Source organism: Anabrus simplex, chromosome 1 (genome assembly GCF_040414725.1).
Source record: "Anabrus simplex isolate iqAnaSimp1 chromosome 1, ASM4041472v1, whole genome shotgun sequence".
Classification (NCBI taxonomy): domain Eukaryota; kingdom Metazoa; phylum Arthropoda; class Insecta; order Orthoptera; family Tettigoniidae; genus Anabrus; species Anabrus simplex.
The window spans coordinates 108527944-108549056 of NC_090265.1; the positions used below are offsets into that span (position 1 = coordinate 108527944).

The 21113-nt window shown below is 36.3% G+C and overlaps 2 protein-coding genes across 10 annotated transcripts in view; one reads left to right on the top strand and one right to left on the bottom strand.

Moving 5' to 3' along the window:
* Positions 1-5926, bottom strand: part of LOC136884448 (uncharacterized) — a 115826-nt gene extending 109900 nt beyond the window's left edge. The window contains exons 1-2 of the mRNA XM_068230201.1: positions 5516-5926; positions 941-1142 (exon numbers count right to left, since the gene is read on the bottom strand). Of these exons, the coding sequence (XP_068086302.1) occupies positions 941-964 (24 nt within the window). The 5' untranslated portion in view covers positions 965-1142; positions 5516-5926. The remainder of the gene's footprint in view (positions 1-940; positions 1143-5515) is intronic.
* LOC136884418 (axoneme-associated protein mst101(1)) overlaps positions 1-21113 on the top strand; it is a 119245-nt gene that overhangs the window by 56453 nt on the left and 41679 nt on the right. For 2 of the 9 annotated variants that reach the window (XM_067156581.2, XM_067156606.2), the window contains exon 2: positions 11379-11411. The exons of 2 other annotated variants lie outside the window; for them this stretch is intronic. In XM_067156581.2, coding sequence (XP_067012682.2) covers positions 11379-11411 — 33 coding nt within the window. Of the gene's footprint in view, positions 1-8733; positions 11412-20064; positions 20107-21113 lie in introns of those variants that run through there. 5 more of the 9 variants (XM_067156599.2, XM_068230199.1, XM_067156565.2 and 2 more) reach the window with 4 other exon arrangements.

Below are 21113 nucleotides of genomic sequence, written 5' to 3' on the forward strand. Positions count from 1 at the left end.
ACACGATAGCACAGGAAAATGAACACTACGATAAAGGTTCTTATGGACTGCATATAAATATGTGACTGGGAGGCGTGACCTGTCTTAGGGAATACAATGGGTAGGAAGAGCATTGTAACATACGAGGTTTTAGAAGTAAGCAGACGATATACTCCAGCTAGGACAATTCATTCATTCTCATGTACATTCTCAGACACTTGGAATCTTAACAGTCAACCTCATTGTACTGTCACTTGTGTTGAGTTATTTAATTTATTTTAACTGACTTATTAAATAAACGACATTTTTTAATGTTTTAGAAATTTATATTTTTATTGTTATTTGATCACATTATACGTTTGTGGTATAGTGGCTGGTATTACAGTGGTGTATCTGTCCGTAGTATTGTGGATCACAGTTCAAATTTCGGAGATTGAATCCGTTTCCTTTATCAGCATATAAACAAATTTACAGTTCGTACATGCATTTGTATATGGTATTTGTGTATACATTTCTCGACTGATTTTATTTTCATTTGCTGTTTTTTAAATCTGATGATACTTGCTTGGACGAAGCATACCATTCTATATCTAGAAACCTGTTTGTTTCTGCTTCTGTTTTACATTTTAGATTATGCTATGCATTTTTCTCAAAGGGTTTGAAATCGTTTCATATAAAAGGCAATGTTCGAAAGGTAAGACCCGTTGGTTCCGTGGCCAATTTAGAGTGATAATGGAGCAATGGGTAGCCATACAGAACGGCTGAGAGGAGGATCAGAGCACATGTAGTGTAAGCAATGCGAGGTTGAGTAGGAGTTCTATAATCTTCATACATGTTTGATGTCCTGTTATAGCAATAATATGATATAAACATAGGCTTCCATCGTACTGCAGTTGTTCAAAGAAATGCTTTACATAATTTATTCATTCGTCTAAACATAAATCTTGAACAATTTTTATACCTGGTCCATCTGAAGTCCGATCATCTCATTTGGTCGACCACGACGGTATTAGTTTCGTGAGGCGTAGGAAGTCTTTCGTGTTCACGTCCTACATGGCCCTCTCCTTCATTTTGCCGACATCCTTATTCAATGAAGTAACGGACCTCTTCCATATTTCTTTTGATTAATTTTAAGGGAGCATGTTGCCCAGTTATACTTCCTCCTAAAACAAAATTCACAATCACCACCAGAGTATAATATTTTCGTTTCTATGACAACATTTTATAGTTATGACAACCAGTGTCGTACTGTATTAGAAATGCCTTTATGTGCAAAGATTACAATAAACTATACCTTTCTAAATGTTATATTATGGCTACCGGGATCGTGCCCATATAGCCAATAGCGCTTTTGTGCACTGATTGTTCACTATAATATAATAAAAATAAACACACACGTAGTTCTTTTGTATAAGCCAATACCTGAAGATAAAAATAGACATAATAAAATAGAAGAAAACTTGCACTGTCATTTGAATATACTAATCAAAAATGTACACAAGAGTTCTTAGGTAGCGTAGTAGAACGACATCTTCATAACGTTGTTGCAGCATTTCACTTGAATAATAACTTAGTAAATATAAAGCTATCGTTATTCCAAGCAAATAATACAAATATAATATTTATTTGTGTATAAACAATTTTTATTTATAGTCTTGAACAGTAGATCAACATTCTAAAATTTTTGAACCGTATAAGTATTTAATAATCCAACTTGTTTCTAAGATACTACAATTCACTATCTTTAAATTGTGTAACACAAAACTGTTGGACGTGAGGTTATTTCGTTATTTATTTATTCGTGTCAGAAGTAGAAAATATGAAACATGAAAACATGAAAAAAGAAGCATTAAATGGACACAAGTACACAGATGTGTGTTCATCAAGTGACTTCAAACATCTCTCGTTCGAAACTTAGCCACTTCGAGAGCACTTGAATTAGCTTGAGTCAGATTGTACGTGAGGTAAGTAGTGGCATGTATAATGCAGGTGTTTGGTAATTTCACATCTTGGATTTGTGACTGGTATAGGTAAGAGTTTAATGCACATGGGCTAAATAAGAGAGTATTTCAAAATACCATAACATGAAATTTTAATCAATCAACAGTTAATGAAGGAAAACCACACCCTGACATATTCCACTTGCCTTATCACGAATAAGCATGCGTTAACTTCTAAGAGTGTAAGAACTTGGCTTTGACTTATGTATAAATTGACTGCTTAAATTTATTTTCCATCATCTCATTACTTACTCTCCACACTGTATATACTGTCCTAAAAATCAAGGTTTGCAGTTTATAAACCACGTATTATTCTCCTTAAGTAATATACTCTTGTTTTTGCTATTTGAAACCTTTCTTGATTATTCTTTTGCATGTAAATCTCTCGTGAACCTAAGTGAATATAATTAAAGTGAAATTCTATCATAATATTTGAGTTATTATGGTGAAATCTTCCTATAAATTACGAGTATGAATATGCCAAGAAGAATTTAGCTGAAAATGTTCGATATCTTGTAGACTTGAACTCGTAGACTTCAAACCAAACGCCCTATCAACCAGAGTGAGGAAAGCTTGCAGCGAGATTGTATAAGTGCTTTGCTATGCGTTTTACGTCTCTTCAAATACTATCAGTTGTAAGAGAATCCAGAGTGTTGGAAATTTGCTCTGACAGGGGATTCCTTAATGCTTCAATGAATCTCTGAACAAAGGCTCCTAACGGTTAAACACGCATGAATATCAACCGAATATACCAGCTATTCGATCCCGGGACCATGAACTAAGAAGTGAGCTCTCAACCAATTATGTTTCTTTGTTCTGTTAAAGATATAAGTACAAAGCAATAGCCGGAAGAGGGCGAGGTATGAATGACCTCCACAGTAAACCACTGTGATCAAACAGGCAGCCCGGGGACCATTTTCGGCTCGCGTATATATTTTAGTAGGCCATCGACCTTGTAGTGCCAGTTCGACAGACGGGGCATTTTCATATTAGTTAACAATTCGTCACTAATAACCATGGCTTCTATATAGTCAGAAAGGTCCAATATGGGACATTCTGGAGAGACCTTTAGACCGAGGTAAGGAACGACGACAAGCACTATACAGTACTAAAACAATGTTTTGAGGGTTTCTATTCAAGAAAATGAAATGAAATGGAATATGGCTTTTACTGCCGGGAGTGCCCGAGGACAAGTTCGGCTCGCCAGATGCAGGTCTTTTGATTTGACCCCCGTAGGTTACCTGCGCGTCTTGATAAGGCTGAAATGGTGATGAAGACGACACACACACACCCAGCCACCATGCCAGTGGAATTGACTATTTATGGTTAAAATTCTCGACCCTGCCGTGAGTCGAATCCGGGAACCCTGCGACCAAAGGTCAGCACGCTATCTATTTAGCCGTGGAGCCGGACTATTTATGAAAGGGTCAACATAATCGAGATGGTGATCACATACTCAGTTCACCTAGCAGGATGATGCCTTGATTTTTGAACTGGAGATCGAGATATTTAAAATCGAGACTACAACTGCTGGATAGATGTATGGTTCTGGAGTTCACTCAACTTAAACAGAGATAAATACTGTTTCTAAGACTCGAAGGTGGTCTCATGGATTGTGCGAATCCTTTCAATTCTTTCTGCACAGTAATTCCGTAATAGTATTGGTAATTTACTACGAAATTAGAGAAAATACTGTAAGAAAAATAGTTTACGGAATAACTCAACAGAATCAGAACCAATCGGAAGACAAAGTTGAGACCTGAAGAAAATATATTCTCGGTTCTGTTAATGTGACACTAGTATTTTAAGTCATCAAAATGCAGCAGAGTATTGAATTCTTCTTCTTCTTTATCGTTTAGGCCTACTTAAGACCACGGGGCTCGTATCTACTCTTCGGTAATGTTGTTGCTTTCTTCTTCTTCCAATACTCCTTCATTTGCTGTCTATGTGGCAGCTTTCTCTCATCTGTCCACTTAATTCCTGTAGTCTTCTTACTTGTAAGGGACGTTGGAAAAACTCCGTGCCGGATGGCTTGACGGAACAGTAGTCGGTCATGAGTTTGCCCCAGTGGGATATCTAGCTGTTCCATATCCGACTTAACTGACGTGATCCATTTGTTCTTAGAAGCCTTGCCTCTTCCTGTTACTGTGAATACCCTGTTGCTGAAATGAAATGGCGTATGGCTTTTAGTGCCGGGAGTGTCCGAGGACATGTTCGGCTCGCCAGATGCAGGTCTTTTGATTTGACACCCGTAGGTGACCTGCGCATCGTGATGAGGATGAAATGATGATGGAGACGACACTTGCACCCAGCGAAATTAACCAATTAAGGTTAAAATTCCCGACCCTGCAGGGAATCGAACCCGGGACCCCTGTGACCAAAGGCCAGCACGCTAACCATTTAGCCATGGAGCCGGACACCCTGTTGGTGAGTATTTCGAAATCCAGACGGGCAAAGTGTCCATAAAAGGTCAGGCGCCTTTTGCTTATAGACGTGACGATGTCCCCCTGGTGTTCATACAGTTCATTACGGCGGATTCTGTAAATGCCTCCTTCCTCTCTGATTGGTCCTAATATCCTCCTCAGGATCTTCCTCTTGTTTAACTCCAGCTTCCTGAGTGGGCCCTTCCTGGCCATTGAAAGGCACTCAGAAGCATACAGAACAGATGTTTTGACGACCGAGTTGTAGTGTCTGAGTTTTAGGTTCTTGGAGAGGCACTTAGATGAATAGATACTACGACACGAGTGATAAGTCCTTTCAAATTTGGTACATCTGGCATGTATGGCTAGGTTCTCGCTCTGATTCACAGAGATCCATTCTCCCAAGTACTTAACTACAGGTACTTTTTGTATGGTACCGCCTGTGAGAGGAACTGTAGAATGTGCCTCCTTGATATTGGTCATAAATTCAGTCTTCTGGATGCTGATCGCTACACTATAAAGACTCTGTAAGTTGTAGGTAGCCTCCTCTATATTGTTTGCCAGTAGAATGAGGTCATCGGCAAAGGCTAGGCATGGACCAATGTGGCTGTCTCTCTTGTACCCAAGCTTTAGTCCAGCTCCCGGTGATAACATCGTTCTCCATTCCCTGATGATCTTTTCCAGGACACAGTTGAAGAGAATGCAGGAGTGAACATCACCCTGTCTAACACTTGTTCTGATTGGAAAGCTTTCGAACAGTTCGCCTCTGAACCTGACCTTGGAGGTCGTGTTCCACAGAGTGACTTGAACTAATCGTAGGGTTTTCCCATCCAGACCAAGTTCCCATAGTTTGGAGAAAAGGGTGTCTCTGTCCACAGGGACATAAGCTTTCTGAAAATCTACTAGGACCATCACCCAGGGATGTCCACCTCGGTTTTTGTAATTGAGAACTGTCTTAAGATTGTGTATCTGTTCTGGACAAGATCTAGTCTTACGGAAACCTAATTGTGAGTCTAGCTGTGTGGTAGCTGTATTGAGCAGAGCTACAGAGAAGACCTTGTAGGTAATTGGTAACAAGGAAATACCTCTATAATTGTTGAGGTCTGTCTTACTTACCTTCATGTAGAGGGGATGAATCACGGCAGACGCCCATCCTTCGGGTAGGGACTCTGTTGTCCATATGTCTTTTATGATTTGATGGATGCTCTGCAAAGACTGGTCATCTGCATGTTTCCACACCTCGGCAACAATGCCGTCTTCTCCTGAAGCCTTGTTCTTGAGACCACCGATTATGTCCATTATTTCTTCTCTCATAGGTGGTTGAGAATCAGGGTTCCTGTGTGAAGGCTCGTGGAAAATAAGCTTTTCTTTAGGTTCCTCCGCGTTTAGTAGCTTCTGGAAAAAATCTGCAAGAATAATAAGAAATAATCTGAATTGTAATTTGAAGGACCATTTTTTAAAATTGGAGTATCGGTAGAATTGAACATTTTCAGCTCAATTACAAAGCATGAATGTTAGACGCAGGTGCTGAACATCAACAACAAAAAGAAATAAGATAGGGATCATTAAAAACCAGGTGCACCTTTAGTCAATAGTTTTACAGATCCGTATACAGTTATGGGAGAAGTATCTCTACTCCTGTTCAATAACAGCAGCATCTTTGTTTTCTGAGAGATTCAGATGTTAGTATGGATTTGCAGTATGTATATATCTACGTCGGACAGCAGATTGTAGGTAACTATATCATGAATAAATCCTTGTAGCATTCATTTATGATTTAAATTGTTGGTTTGCAATTGTTGCATGGAATTAATTTAATGTAATAGTATTTCGTCCTAACTGACAGTTAAAAAAATAAGTAATCGCATACTCCAGTTCATTCTCTTGTTAGTGAAGGTATTGTTCTTAAAATAAATCTCATGAAAATGGTAACTGCCCTCGGCAGCGATTCTTTTACAAACAAATCTAAAGGACCACCTGGATATTTTACTTTACAGTACATATGTATAAACAAACTAATCGCTTGTTACTTCTCTTCTTCAATCTGTCTTCTCTGAATAACCTGATGACTGCAATGAATATGGAAATAATGTACCCTCACACGATGATAAGGAAAATTTGCAACAGGACCGTTCAGGAAGCTGAAACATAAAATTATCGATATTGCCGTCGGAGTATATACGTACTGATGTTGTTTAAATAGATTCATAGTGGAACATTCATTATGTTATATAACTTAGAGCGAAAGGAAGACTTATTTCCAGCACCAAAGTTTATAAATATGTCGTAAAATTTACCTTTTTTAATTATAGTGATAGGTTCATATAATTTAACACTTCAAATTACAGTCTGAGAAAAGTAAATCTAGCCTAGCGGATAGCCTTGTGTTGAAATGATGTGAAGTATTACGTCAGAACATGATGACTTTGATTTCTAAAGTATTTATATGAGTTATAATCGCGTTATAATGACAATAATGATTGTGCAATCTACGTGCAATAAATATTCATACAATTTCTCTCTGAACTCAAATAAAAACAAATTAGCCTGGTAACTTTTAACTCTTTTGTGCAGTATAAGTGATTTGCATTTTCCTGTAAGTGTATTTGTAATGGTATTTGTAGTTCAATAGAATATAAGTACATGATGCTGTGCGCAAGTGTATTTGTATCTTGTAAGCCTTTATCTTAGTGTTCGTAGGAAATATTATTTCTTTATTTCAGTACATACATAAATGTGCCCTCTGAAATGAAAATTTGTAATTGATTTTAAAATTGCGGAAAACAGTGCGTAAATCAGTGGTTTCCAAAAGTATTTTCGGTACTTGAAAGTAATGGAGAAATTGTAACATGAACGTACTTAACACGTCAAATTTCGTAAACTCAATAAAATTAGTTAAACTTAAGTCACACTTAATAAGTTAATTAAGTTCTTAAGTTAAAATTAATTAATTAAGAAGCTGTAATAAATGCAGTGACTAGCAATGCATCTGTTTAAACCTGTAAGATATATTGTATGCATAAACATGGATCTAAAAGGAAAACTTATAATATTACTAATGTAAATTTACGGAATAAATAACTGACTTCAAAAAGAAAAGTAAAATAATTTGTCTGATAATATGATGTGATAAAGTGATATTCTGATCAGAATTAACAACGAAGTCTACAATATTTCAAGGGTTGATTGGTGATTTATTTATCCAATGTGCATGATATTTACTATTTAAACTTCTATCTTATACTGTTGGAAACCACTCCTTTTAAACCAGGACTGTACCCCTGTTCAGCGAGATTGCCCTCATATTCACTTAATACGGTATATAACAGAAAAATGTAGAATGACATTATAGTGTCTGAATGAAAGTATATTCTCGTATCCAGCCCCCTTGATTCGTGAAATCAGAGCTTTCTCGTCGAACAAACACGCCTTTTGGTGACGTCATGGCAGAAGTCCTTACAGAGCTGTGATGTAGCCTGAATAAATTCATGATAATACGATGTTCATTGGTTTGGGAAATATGATATTTTTGAGGCATAGATGAGCAAATTATGAGTAAAATAATGTGAACAAATTCTATCGACATCTTAAGGATAAAAATGGATTTTAATTTGGAAATTTTATTAGCAGTCACAAACTAAATTTTCTTGTCGCATTGCTGTTGGATTTTAATTTTTAAAATATTGGACAATATTCAGAATATGTAGCACGTTATCTTGATAATTTATATTGCATAGATCAGAAACTGAACCGCTATTTTTATGATCATGTGATTGTAGAATATTAAAAATGGGGAAGATTTCTGGATTTTTATCAGAAAATGGAACCATTTCAGATCAATGAAAATGTTTAATAAAATTGTGATCGAAACAATTTAAATTTAATTTCCACATAGTGTTAACCACTGCTTATTTAATAAGATTAAAGTAACGAGTACCTGAGCAAAAATGAGATGTCGAGAGAAATTGTTCAATGTTATTTGGGGAGTGAGAAGTACGCTGAAGTATGTATGGTTTGGGTGCAGACACCGCGGCACTATGTGGTGGTGGATACTCCTGATCGCCCACGACGTGCGGAGGAACAGTACTCCTATTCGTACACCTCCGAGGCAGAGTCAACTTCGCGAGGGTCTGCGCCCGCTCGCTCCTACACGAGCAGCAGTGAACGTGTGAATCGCGTCCTGGGAGGACCCAGCTCCTACTCGCATACCACGGAGCGCTCCTCACGCAGTTCCGACTATCCAGGATCCTACCACTCATCCTACTCTTCCACAACATCCGGACGCCTCCCTCACGGCACCACTTACCGCCACTTCTCCTACCGCGTGTAGGGGCCCTTCCTTCCAACTCCTCACCAGCACACCGCAGACTAACATTACCTTCATTTCACTTTTCTAGTATTGTATAGTTTCTAATGTTTCCAATCATTAATAAAATGATGTAATGTTAATTACGAAAATTATAACTAAAAATAAATTATTAAATAAGTACTTACATAAGTTTACTATCTTCTATATATAACACTATAAACTTACGAAATGCATAATTTAAGCCCGACGTTAATTGTTGAACATATTCTCACAAAAGTGATTATTTGCCTCCCTTTATACCGTTTGAACCACCGTGAATTTTCGAGACATGATTAAACTTCCTGTTAACTGTTGGTCAAATATCTATAAAAGTGATAGTTTCCTTTCTTCTGTGTAAAACACTGTACATATACTAAACTACAGAAGCAAGTTGAAGAAAGAATTATTCTTGTTACGCGATAGTATTTCACGACAAGCATTCGCCATGGGGGCAATTATTGGAAATATACTGATGTTATTACCCAGAAGAAGTTTGCGTCGAGTGGCTATAATTATTACCCAGCCATTATAGACATTTACGCAAATTTGTTTTGCATAACATTTTCGGAATATATCTTGTCCCCTTAAAACGCCAATCTCATGATATTTGCTTTTCATAAACTCTATTCTTTCGACAAGATGTTCTTACTCTACAAATAAATCCGAGTATTGTAAATAGAATGGAGTTAAAATGACTGCATTTATTCTGTAGGAAAATACTTTCCATAACTTTCAATTAACATCGAAATTACATCTCTGACGAGATTGGAGTTAAATGATGTATTTTCTCACTTGACTTTGTATATTTTATAACGGGGATATTAAAGACTATATTACTAATCAAGTTAAAATATAAATAATTAAAAGTACACATATAAAAATAGTATGATATTTAAATTCGATTTGTGGTAATTGCCTCAGGATTTTGTACCAAAATGAAGTAGAAATACATAAACAATTTTAACTTTTTACTAGTAAAAAATCACTGATTGATATAAACACCCTGTTCAATAAAGAAGTACATAAACGCGATGAAGAATTGATTCATTCAAGTATAGTATATCCATTGCACATGTATTCAAAATCCAACCTGTTATCCGGGTTGATTGTACACTTCGCACAAACAAAACATCTTCTTTTAGTAATGTAATATGCAGTTCTCAGCTTATTTAAATGAGCACATACTTCATGAATTCAGGACTCATACAAGTGCTGGTATAACGATCTTAAAAATAATTCCATCAGTTTATCCACTGATCATTTATTGTTATTAAGAGCATGATATTTTATGCCAATTTATCGATTTACCATCTGTATAGGGCTGTATTGGTATAAAATGTATGTTCTTAATAAAGATATGAACAATTAAGAGATGTGATGGTCAAGATCAGAGAAATATCATACTGCAGGTCACCTACAGAACGTTTAAAAATTCAGCAACCTTGTGTATTTCATGAGAGTATACATTAGGTGTAGAGTAGGATAATATACTTCATGTTTCAGAGACATTTTCGATTCATCATTGTAAAGACGATTTTAGGTGCTTCTGTACTGTGTCTTCATCAGTACTTGTCCTGAGCCAATGAACACAAAATATTTTATACAATATTCTAAAGATTAGATTAAAATATGTTAAATTTGAAGATAAAGTAATATTTAATTATAAAGCAATAAATTTACGTCTGCCTTTTAGATGTTGGAACTGAGTAAAATATAGTAACATTATAATTTCACCATTCAAAGATACAGATGAGTTCCAGAATTTATGCATGAGATACCAAAGACTAAGTTTGATATAAATTTTTAAAAATAATGTAAGAATTTTTCCAATATTCTGCCGTTTGCTGGGAAGGACGTTGTTGTAATTTATGCTTATGCTATTATTTTTACAGCAACATTTAAAAATATTACCTTTTAATCAACTGAACAGTCAAAACAATTAGATACCTTATAATTGGAGACTGATCAGAACCAATTTCATAATGCTATGTTATTTAAGCATAATCCTGCGTATATATTTTTTGGACTAGTTGTTTTACAAGTAAAAACATCGCAGTGCATCCAACTAATGACCTAATTGTTGAGTCCAGTCATTTCTCTCAGATAAAACATAGCCAAAAACATCTTTTGTGTTTGATTCAGTTAAGAACTTGATTTCATCTCAGTTGTGAACTGCCGACACTACTCAGATAGACGTTAAGTTATAAACGCAAGTGAGAGAATTGAACGGTCGAGGAATGTAATTATTTCTGGCGATAAATTTTTATTCACTAACTTCCTACTGACTTCCGTTCACATATAATGCCACCTTTACCAAAACCTGCCCTTTGAAACACAGCACGAAAACAGGAGGAATATAACTGGAATGATAAAACGAACTAGACAGAAAGTTCTTTTTCTCACACAAATCAGTGAATGCTAGGTGTACACCATACGGCTCACAGACAAAGGCAACTGACATGACGTCATCGACTATTCTCTCTCTCTTCTCTCACTCTTTGGTGTGCTTCCTGTTGTTTCTGTCGACTAATAATTATGCCTCCTGTGTTTTCTTGTCCCCGTGTGGTTTGGGCCGAATCTTTGTCCCTCACCTTCTTCTTCCCTCTACTCTACTTCGCCGTTGCTACTCAGCACGATCCAAAACTGGCGCCTGGACTCGGAAAGGTAAGTCACATATATTTATTTTTGATTTTTGAGTAATTTAAATGGATTTTACCCGCAGCAATTTTATTCAGCAATTATTATAAATTATCCATTTACGACTCTGGTTCGAACACTTTTAATCTCAATGCCAGTCTCAAAATACAGTGCATATTTATTCCTAATTCCAGTTTTTAATTCTGTAAAGTATAATCAGTTCTCATGACAGTCGTATATATATGTAGGTGGGAGTTACGATTGCACGAAGAAATTGATTTTCATACCAAGAGGTAGCCTACAATTCAATAAATCATAGACGATAAATTATCTTATATCTAAGGGAGAGTAGATGTTCTGTTGAAATCTATGAGCATTTAACTTTTTCCCTTTGTTCTAAAATCTGTAGTAAGATGATCAGACCATATTCAAATACACACGAGCAAACTAAACGTTTAACGTAAATTTCTACGGTCTCACGAATGATTTGTTTTAGCCCATAGACACAGCCATTATGAATTACTAGGTTTCAAGTCTTAGTATCGTGCCCAAAAACAGATATAATAAGATGGAGATGAAACTCAGTAATAAATTTCGGTTCCAAGACAGATGGGCCCTTGTAGTTTCAGTTCGCAATCAGAGATTGCATTGCAGTGCGCACTGTGTGCAATACCTTTCTATTATTATCAACAGATAGCGCAGATAAGTGACTTCCGCCGTAGTGACGCACACCCGGTTATGCTCACCACAACCTCCCTCCACCACCTATCCTATTACCCCCTCCACCCGTCCTACCACCACCACCCTCACATACTATGCCGATTATAATGCAGTTCTACTATTTCCATTCCCAATACATTATCATTCATATATTTTAATTTTCAAATAATTGCTATGTCCTAAGTAATGAACTAATACCCCTAGTTCCTACGGCATACTATGTTACTGAGAGCATAACCTCACACCACAACGTAGCTTTTACCTTGAAATGAATGATTGACACTTTACCACAAAGCTGATGTTATGACAAATAATAAATCCATTCAAAAGCAAGCCAGCAGAGTACATCATACGCAAGATGTGGGTATCGCATAAAAACAGAAGTGCACTGAGACAGGAAATATATAGAAATACATTAATAGAACCATTCATCTTTCAGCGCCTGAGGTGTACTCAAACAGGAAGTACAGAATTCCAGGAGGACCGACGAAGATATATATCTAATAAACAAGCACAAGGCACAAAACTTTACAGCACAGGCACATGGGCACTTGGAATTCAAACAGCACAAATAGCTTCATCGCTTAAAATTGATATTAGTTCGAACAAGGTTAATCGATTGGGTAAAGTCGGATTCAGTGCAATCCAGGAATATTATCTCCATAATACCTGGCGTTATACGACTAATTCTTTGTCAGAAGGGCCCACTGATGGAGGTTAGACTTGAAATACTTCATTTCGAGGCAAATGGCCTTTAATTATTACAACCGCTATTTTCATGCCTACTTGCCTACCATCTACATAACCTTCGTACAACTATCTACACGTTGTGAATGATCTCCTGCGCCATCTAAAAATAGGGACTGGAATTACTACAGATTGGAACCAAAATCCCCTTTAGATTTTCATGCCTGAAGGTAATGATGCAAAGATGTATATGACTGAACCTATAGATCATCGATATGGCTAGTGCAAATCGACGGAAGTGTCCGAGAAAGGTCTCAAATGGAAGAGAGAAAAAAATGACATAGAAAGGTAATGTTATTGTCCTCACCACGTGACGTCATATATTAAAATCTGGCTCGTCATGCTATGCCCAGTCCTTGTTAATTCATGCATTCTAATTATAATGTCGATAATCTCGGGAATAATATAAAACACGGAATATAAAAAGTTTCACTATTGTATGACATCCTGACTTCAAGAACGTTAACACTTAATTTTACCTTCCTGGAAGTATCTGGTAAGATTTGATCGAAGTCAGTACCAACTATGGGAGACGTGGAGATCTACTTCATGTTCAACCAAACTTGCACGCTAATTTATTTATTTTCCTCCTTTCATCATGTCCTCATATTTGACAATGCATTCCCAAGAATTCGAGAACAGCTGCAAGCTATTTAGAAAGCTGTAAATTAAGATGGATAGTCAGGAAAGGAGTACAAATACTATGGAATCTTACAATGGACACAGGGTCTGAAGGGGTTTTAAACTGACTAGTCACCCATAATTAATTTGGAAATTTGCCCTGTGATGACTAAATAAAATGCTCAAGTATTTAAATCAAATGTAACTAGGCAACACTGAAAGTTATGACTTAAAAAAAACTTGTAATCTGCTTCCTAAGTGTAATAGTGATGCGTGAACTTCGGAATGTGAGTACAGAACAACTAGGAAGATCATCCAGATTATTGTTACAACATGTCCTTGTTGTATGTATCAGCAAGGTTAGGAAAAAATGTTGAATAATTCAGTCGATACGTGCATTATACTTTACACCTTTCGCATTTAGCATAGACATTACCTTCGGTTTCATGCAATGGACATATGCCGCTCTCTCGTTTACTTTATGAAAGTTTCTGCCTTACCCGTATACGGAAAGAAACTGGAAGAAGATGTGTCGGCATTTCGAAAAGCCCTCGGATTGTATGGTTATTAATTGCTAGTGCACACGCTGTCAAATTTTGATTTCCACGTTCTGATTTACAAATAAAAGAATAAATGTTCCTGAGAGCATTGAACGTGTAGTGTTCAAGTAAAACGCCAGGTAAACAAATGATTCTCGGAGAATCATTCGTGAATTGCTTGAAGGAGAGGGCCTCCGATGTTGCTATAATCGAGGAGAGTTTCCATGGGGAGTTTGATTCCATTAAGTACCATACTTAAAATTCAAAGGAAATAAGATATGGGACATTCCACGTCAAGTCGGACTAGAAACTGCAAAAAATGAACTTGGGTTCTTTAACCATTACGAAAATTTTAGAATAAATATAGAATGGCTTAAAAATCAAGATTATCTATATAATATTTCCCTAGCAGTAATAGCACTCACAGAAAATGCTGTATTTATAATATATAATTTTTCTGACTTCCGGTGTACATATTTCAGTTATGCTCGAAAAATTAAATGAGATTTTATTTTCACACCCATATATTATGATCTTTTTTAAAGACATGTAAATATGTGTGTTGCTACAAATAAAATTGAAATAATCATAAAATTTTATTTCCGTCCACAATGAGAAAAGATATGAATACTGCCAATTTCGACAGTTGAGTAAATCAGCATTTTAAAATTTATGGGGTCCTGAGTGATAATAAAGAATAAAAGATAATAAAGAATTATTATGGTTAATGTAAGCTCCCAGAAGAAGTATACATGATACATGCTACAGCTACAGCTACTCAACAATCCGGTAGCAGTGAAGTTCGTGTTCAGATCAAGTGTGTCGAGATTGCTGTCCATGTAAGGTTACATAAGTTCCGGCGTTAGTTTCGAATAGTGAACAAGTAAATTCGCTTCCATACAATTATAGTCCATTTTAAAATACATTTTTAACGTGCGGAAGTCCGTCAAATTTAGCAAATATGTTTTCAGAACATGTTAACTACATTCCTAAGACAGTTGTTATCGTGTTCTGTAGGGTATTAATTTTATAACTCTAAAGAAATGAATATCCTACCTTTAACGGTTTGTTCATAATATTTTTTACAACGTTGATTGTCGGAAAAATATACTATATTCAAAATTTAACATACTGAAGACTAATGAACTGAGGAAGCTCATATTGCACAAAATGAAAATCTACAACAATTTTATTTTTTTAGATATTAAACATTTAAATTGTCTTGCTGTCCGAATTCACAGGAAATCCGCGACACAGAAGGCAGAGCGTTTTTACACGTTATTCATAGTTTCCAGTACACATATTTGCAGCGAGAAGCATCAAATACCCTTAACGCATAGCCTACAGTATAATTTTTACTTTAAAAAATATTACATATATCTTAAATTTGTTCACAAAATGTACCAATACATTCAGCCAATGAGAAGGCTGTCTTTGATCATGTGATTCACCAGTTCTATCATGGAGGTTAATGCTATGTGCACATAACAATTGAGTAAAAAGTTTCATAAGTTTGACTGTGTATAACGTTTGCGTGCATTGCAACGTTAAGTATGGAATGAAAGATGCAGATGATTATTTGGATGAAGCTATGATGAGTGAAATACCAAAGAAATTTATGGGAATTGAAAACAGCTGGAAGAAACTCATTATCAGACAGCATACACAGGCAACGTCTGCTACGAAACTACCTCATATTTCCTGAAAGCATGGCCAAATCTTCCACATGGCGCTGAAGATTTCGTAAGAAAAAACAATCATGTTTATTAAGACACTAAATTTCTCACAGGGTAATTAAGGGTTTAATTGATATTAACACTCTTAATAAGAAGACACTTAATAAAGGCAAAAATCAGAGAATCAGCAAGAAAAAAACCATTATATACTATACACAAAGTAATCAGGGGAAGGAACCAGTTTGTAGACCTACTTAAACGTTATATTTCAATCGCTGTATTGCGTAGGTTTGTCCGCTGTTCTATGGCAATATGTATCAAACGTAATAGTTGTGGCAAAATATACCAGATTAATTTGACATTTATTAATACACTGTCATTTTGATTATAAAAAAATTGGGACAATACACATAAATGCTCGGAGGATGAGTAAAGTCAATGCCCCTCTGAATTTTAAAGTAATGTAATTAAAATTACTGTAGGAACTTCTCGTTGTTTCCCGAAAATGTTTGCACCATTCGATTTGGTACCTTTTTGAATCAAACCCCACAAACTGTATGTCTTATAAAATCATGAGAAATACGAAATCAGGGTCAAGCCACCACCAGTCCATAGTCCCCATGCATCTGTTAAGGCATAGGTGCAAATGCATCATACATAGCCAGATTAAAATTATACAATGTTATTTCGAATCCCATTACTTTCTTGAGAAAGACTATGGAATATCTTTATCTAAGTTTGTCTTTCCAAACACAGAGTATGGAAGTTAGAAAAATGGAAGCTGTCAAATTAATCATGAATGCACACAACAAAACACTCATTGGTGTACCTACATTATTTTGCTCATATTGTTATTACGTGGGTAGGAGCTAGTCTATTTCAACAACTGTCGATGATGAAGATCAGCAGGAACGTAGAATGCGCCATGCTGTAGTATGCATGCTGACATCTCACGCCTTTCAAAAGTACCGGGCTGGTGCTTGTAATCACACTGACAACGGCTGCTATTTTTATAGGAGTAGCAGTAAACAGCTGGACGCTGAACTGAGGCCTGGGAGCTGCTAACTTTAGCCACTTTGCACTGCAATTAACGTTTGCTCACGGTATCTTTCGGAGGACAACCATACCAAATGGAATTTAAAAAAATGAGAAGTACGATCTATAGTTTCTTAAACCACTGGTTATTCTTTCAACACATTGTAAAGGGAATTTCATTTATTGTTCGATGTAGTATTGTTGTCTCCCTATATAAAGACACACCGTTAATATGGAGATGTTGAGTCATTTCGCCTGTTCTATTATACACTGAATTCTGATTTGTATTTGGTCTTAGTCATGGAGAACCGGCAACAGCGGTTGACTAGTAGTGCTAGCTACCAAGACCCATCTGCCAAGACAGTGACTGTTTAAGGACTCTCAGAGGGCTATATTGTTGATGTTTCAATCCTGTTTTAGTATATTCCTTCAAAATTTACTAGAATTATAAGCGAACGTTACTGGGGTCAGCAATCGAAATGACATTACTAATAATGTATTATGAAAGATACGTTCACTTCAACATGGGAAATATCCCTAGAAGCCATCAGAGAACACTTTAAAAACTCTGAGATTCCTCACTTTAGAATTTGAGGAATGTGTTCGAACAGTATAGAACATGTTGATCAGTTGTTCTTTTTATAAACTATTATGAGGGTATTGTATGGATCCGTCAGTATGAATCTGCAAGTGTTTGTTATGACTTTGTCGTACTGTTAATTTTTTCTTTCCAAACACAGAACACACTAACTATTCTAAAGTGAATGCTTTATATTCTACGGATTTGATAATATTTTACATAATAATTCCCCAACTTGAGACATTTTATTAATCTATTAACTAACTTATGATGACTGCGTGTTGAAAGAAGTGGCAATGGGTGGAAAAGGAAAGCAATCAGTTGTATACAAGTTATATCAGACTAAGAATAATGCAGGGGCATTTTACAAAACTGGGAATAATAGCTCTTCCCTCAATATACACTTACCAATGCATAATGGGCATCAGTGAAAATCCTGCTTAATTAGCCATTACGTCTCATGGTAGACTACAGCTTAAAAATTCATAATCATAATTATACAGGAATGAAATGTCGTATGCCTTTTAGTGCCGGGATATCCCAGGACGGGTTCGGCTCGCCAGGTGCAGGTCTTTCTATTTGACGTCCGTAGGCGACCTGCGCGTCGTGATGAGGATGAAATGATGATGAATACAGCACATACACCCAGCCCCTGTGCCATTGGAATTAACCAATTAAGGTTAAAATCCCCGACCCGGCCGGGAATCGAAACCGGGACCCTCTGAACCGAAGGCCAGTACGCTCACCGTTCAGCCAACGAGTCGGACTATACAGGAATGATACTGTTTAACAAGATTCCATAACAATGAAGAGAAATATCGGTGAAATCCTTTCAAAAGACTTTAAAAGACTGGCTGACGGAAAAAAACATTTACAGTATGCAGGAATTTGAAGAAATAAATGATGCGCCTCCACACACATTATTAAAGGTATGAAATGGCGTATGGCTTTTAGTGCTGGGCGTGTCCGAGGACAAATTCGGCTCGCCAGATGCACGTCTTTTGGTTTGACTCCCGTAGGCGACATGCGCGTCGTGATGAGGATGAACTGACGATAAAGACGACACTTACAACCAGCCCCCGTGACAGCGGAATTAACCAATTAAGGTTAAAATTCCCGATACTGCCTGGAATCGAACCCGGGACCCCTGTGACCAAAGGCCAGCACACTAACCATTTAGCCATGGAGCCGGACTATTAAAATAAATATATACATACATATACATAAATATGTAACTGGATATATTAATTCTAGGTAAAGCATAAAATATTTAATACAGGATATATTCCAAAGGAGATGAAATAAATGAGGGTATTTGTTATTAGCTCTTGAGAGAGATTACAGCAGGGTTAATTTATGTGTGTATTCATGATAAAATAAACTTTTATGGATCATTTGACTCTGCCTATTGCGATTTACGTTGTTTAATAACAGTAGATGATACTCTGTTCTTTTATTAATGAGTATGGGAAAACACTTTAAGTGCAGAAATTGAGGAGGGTAGGATGCAGTCAGATTCCACTAGTTGGATCATCAGAATCTCTCGCACGTCTACGAATTTCAATGCAATATAGTAGGCCTAGATTAAGAATGTTCTGAATTGTAGTTAAGGTTAATTTTCGGTACATAAGAGTATTTAACTTAGTTTAAATAGGCATTATACGCAAAATAATGCTTTTGCTTTTGAGTATGGCTCTAATCGTGAATAGTTAGAGAACTCAAAGCATCTTGATCGTCTGAATAGATTTAAAAGCATGGAATAGATCTCATGGGAAGAAAAAGTATTGCAATTTTGAAGATCGTTGGCGTATAGCTGCTGGAATTTTCAGTCCTTATGATTAATTAATCGTCGCTATACGATTAACCAGGACTGAAAATCGTGATACACGATTCTGTTTACTGATGTAAACATATACTTTTGTTATAGTTTTGTTGCTATTGGCTTTACGTCGCACCGACACAGATAGGTCTTACGGCGACGATGGGACAGGAAGGGGCTAGGACTGGGAAGGAAGCGGCCTTGGTCTTAATTAAGGTACAGCCCCAGCATTTGCCTGGTGTGAAAATGGGAAACCACGGAAAACCATTTTCAGGGCTGCCGACAGTGGGGTTCGAACCTACTATCTCCCGAATACTGGATACTGAGCGCACTTAAGCGACTGCAGCTATCGAGCTCGGTATTTGTTATAGTTTTAATGGTACTGTGGGAGGAGAAACCCGATCTAGAAAGCCAATAATAACGGCGAGAGGATGCGTCGTGCTGACCATACACCTCGTAATCTGCAGGCATTCGGGATGAGTAGCGGTCTCTTGGTAGGTCATGGCCCTTCAGAGCTGTTGCATCATGGGGTTTGGTTTTCGCAGGAGAAGAAACCGTTTGATACGAGCTGTCATTAACTGGTCAACATCTCTGTATTGTCGTTTGGAAATGATTTATGAACGCCGAACTTGGGCGATGAAGTTGTCTACATAACCTTAAGTAATTTCTCATATAGTGTCTTCATTTTAAAGACTCAAAACAAGAATAAAAGTGTTCGAATTAGAGTCAAAATTGCTTATTGCAATGTTCCTGCTTCAGTGAAATGAAATTTGCTCATAAGAATGTAAATTATAAAATAATGTCTTCAATGCTTTCCTTCTTCTGTTAACTTAAATGCTTCTTGCTTTACTGTGCTGCTGTTGTAGAGTGTAAGCTAGATTATCACAATTTCTAGTAGTGTTGAGAACTCTCTATGTGCTGTTCTTTCAATTTGTTTGTGTAGATCGTGTGGTGTTCTCCGATAAGTGGTCGACTATATTACGTGGTACGGTAACATCTGACTAACAGTCGCTTCACTTTTCATATTAACATTAAATTATGAACATACTGTACATTAAACATTAAGCAAATACAAATCGGAATTCAACAGCAAAAATAATTCGTTACAACTTTCATTTTCGATTTTGTTTCAGTTTTTGCATTTCAGTTTACAACCACGACGTGAAGCTTTTTTTTGCTGATAATAATGGTCGTAATATTTTATTTAAAACTCATAACAGATTATATTTTGTTTGCTGAGAACGCATGTAGAGATGATTTTAAATTTGGTAAACCAAAGAATGCTTGATGGTTTGTAAGGAATGATTTGTTTGAATAAAACAATAATTCTTAAGAAAGTGCATTTAATGAGTTTCTGTGCATAAAGTGTGGCTCTTATGCTTTTCCTTAATGGGTGCATAGAGGCACATCTAAGATTTTTTATGCAGTTAAGTCTCTTCTTTCAGTACATTTTATATGAATTTCATTATGAAATATTTCGATTAAATAGTGAAAATGAATTGTTTCCCTTTCTGAAAACCTTTTCTGTGCTGTCTAGGAAAATAATTTCCTTAGTTATATGTTTTATGGGAATACGTTTTCCTACATCGTCAACAAATGTTATAATGCGATATTTTGTTTATATTGTACATTTGTTTTATTCGTATCGTGCGTCTTTTTAATTTGGAATGTAATTTACTCTTCTTGATACAGCACAATTTTACGCTACAATTATTCAGTGAAATTTTGTATTTTGTTTTTTTGCATTCTTTTTGCATATGTCTTTCGTGATACATAGATCTAACCTTCTGTTTCTCTGCAAACATCTTCTAATTATTTGCATAATCTTATTGGCTTCTAATATTCATATTTTACTTGATGTTAATCGGTATGGAACATTTGATATTTTTTGAACTGAATTTCATTGTGGCATTTTTTGTATCAGTGTAGGTACATCTCTCTGAATACTCCGTCATTGTTTTTACTAAGTACTGTATATCAAGGCAATTGTCG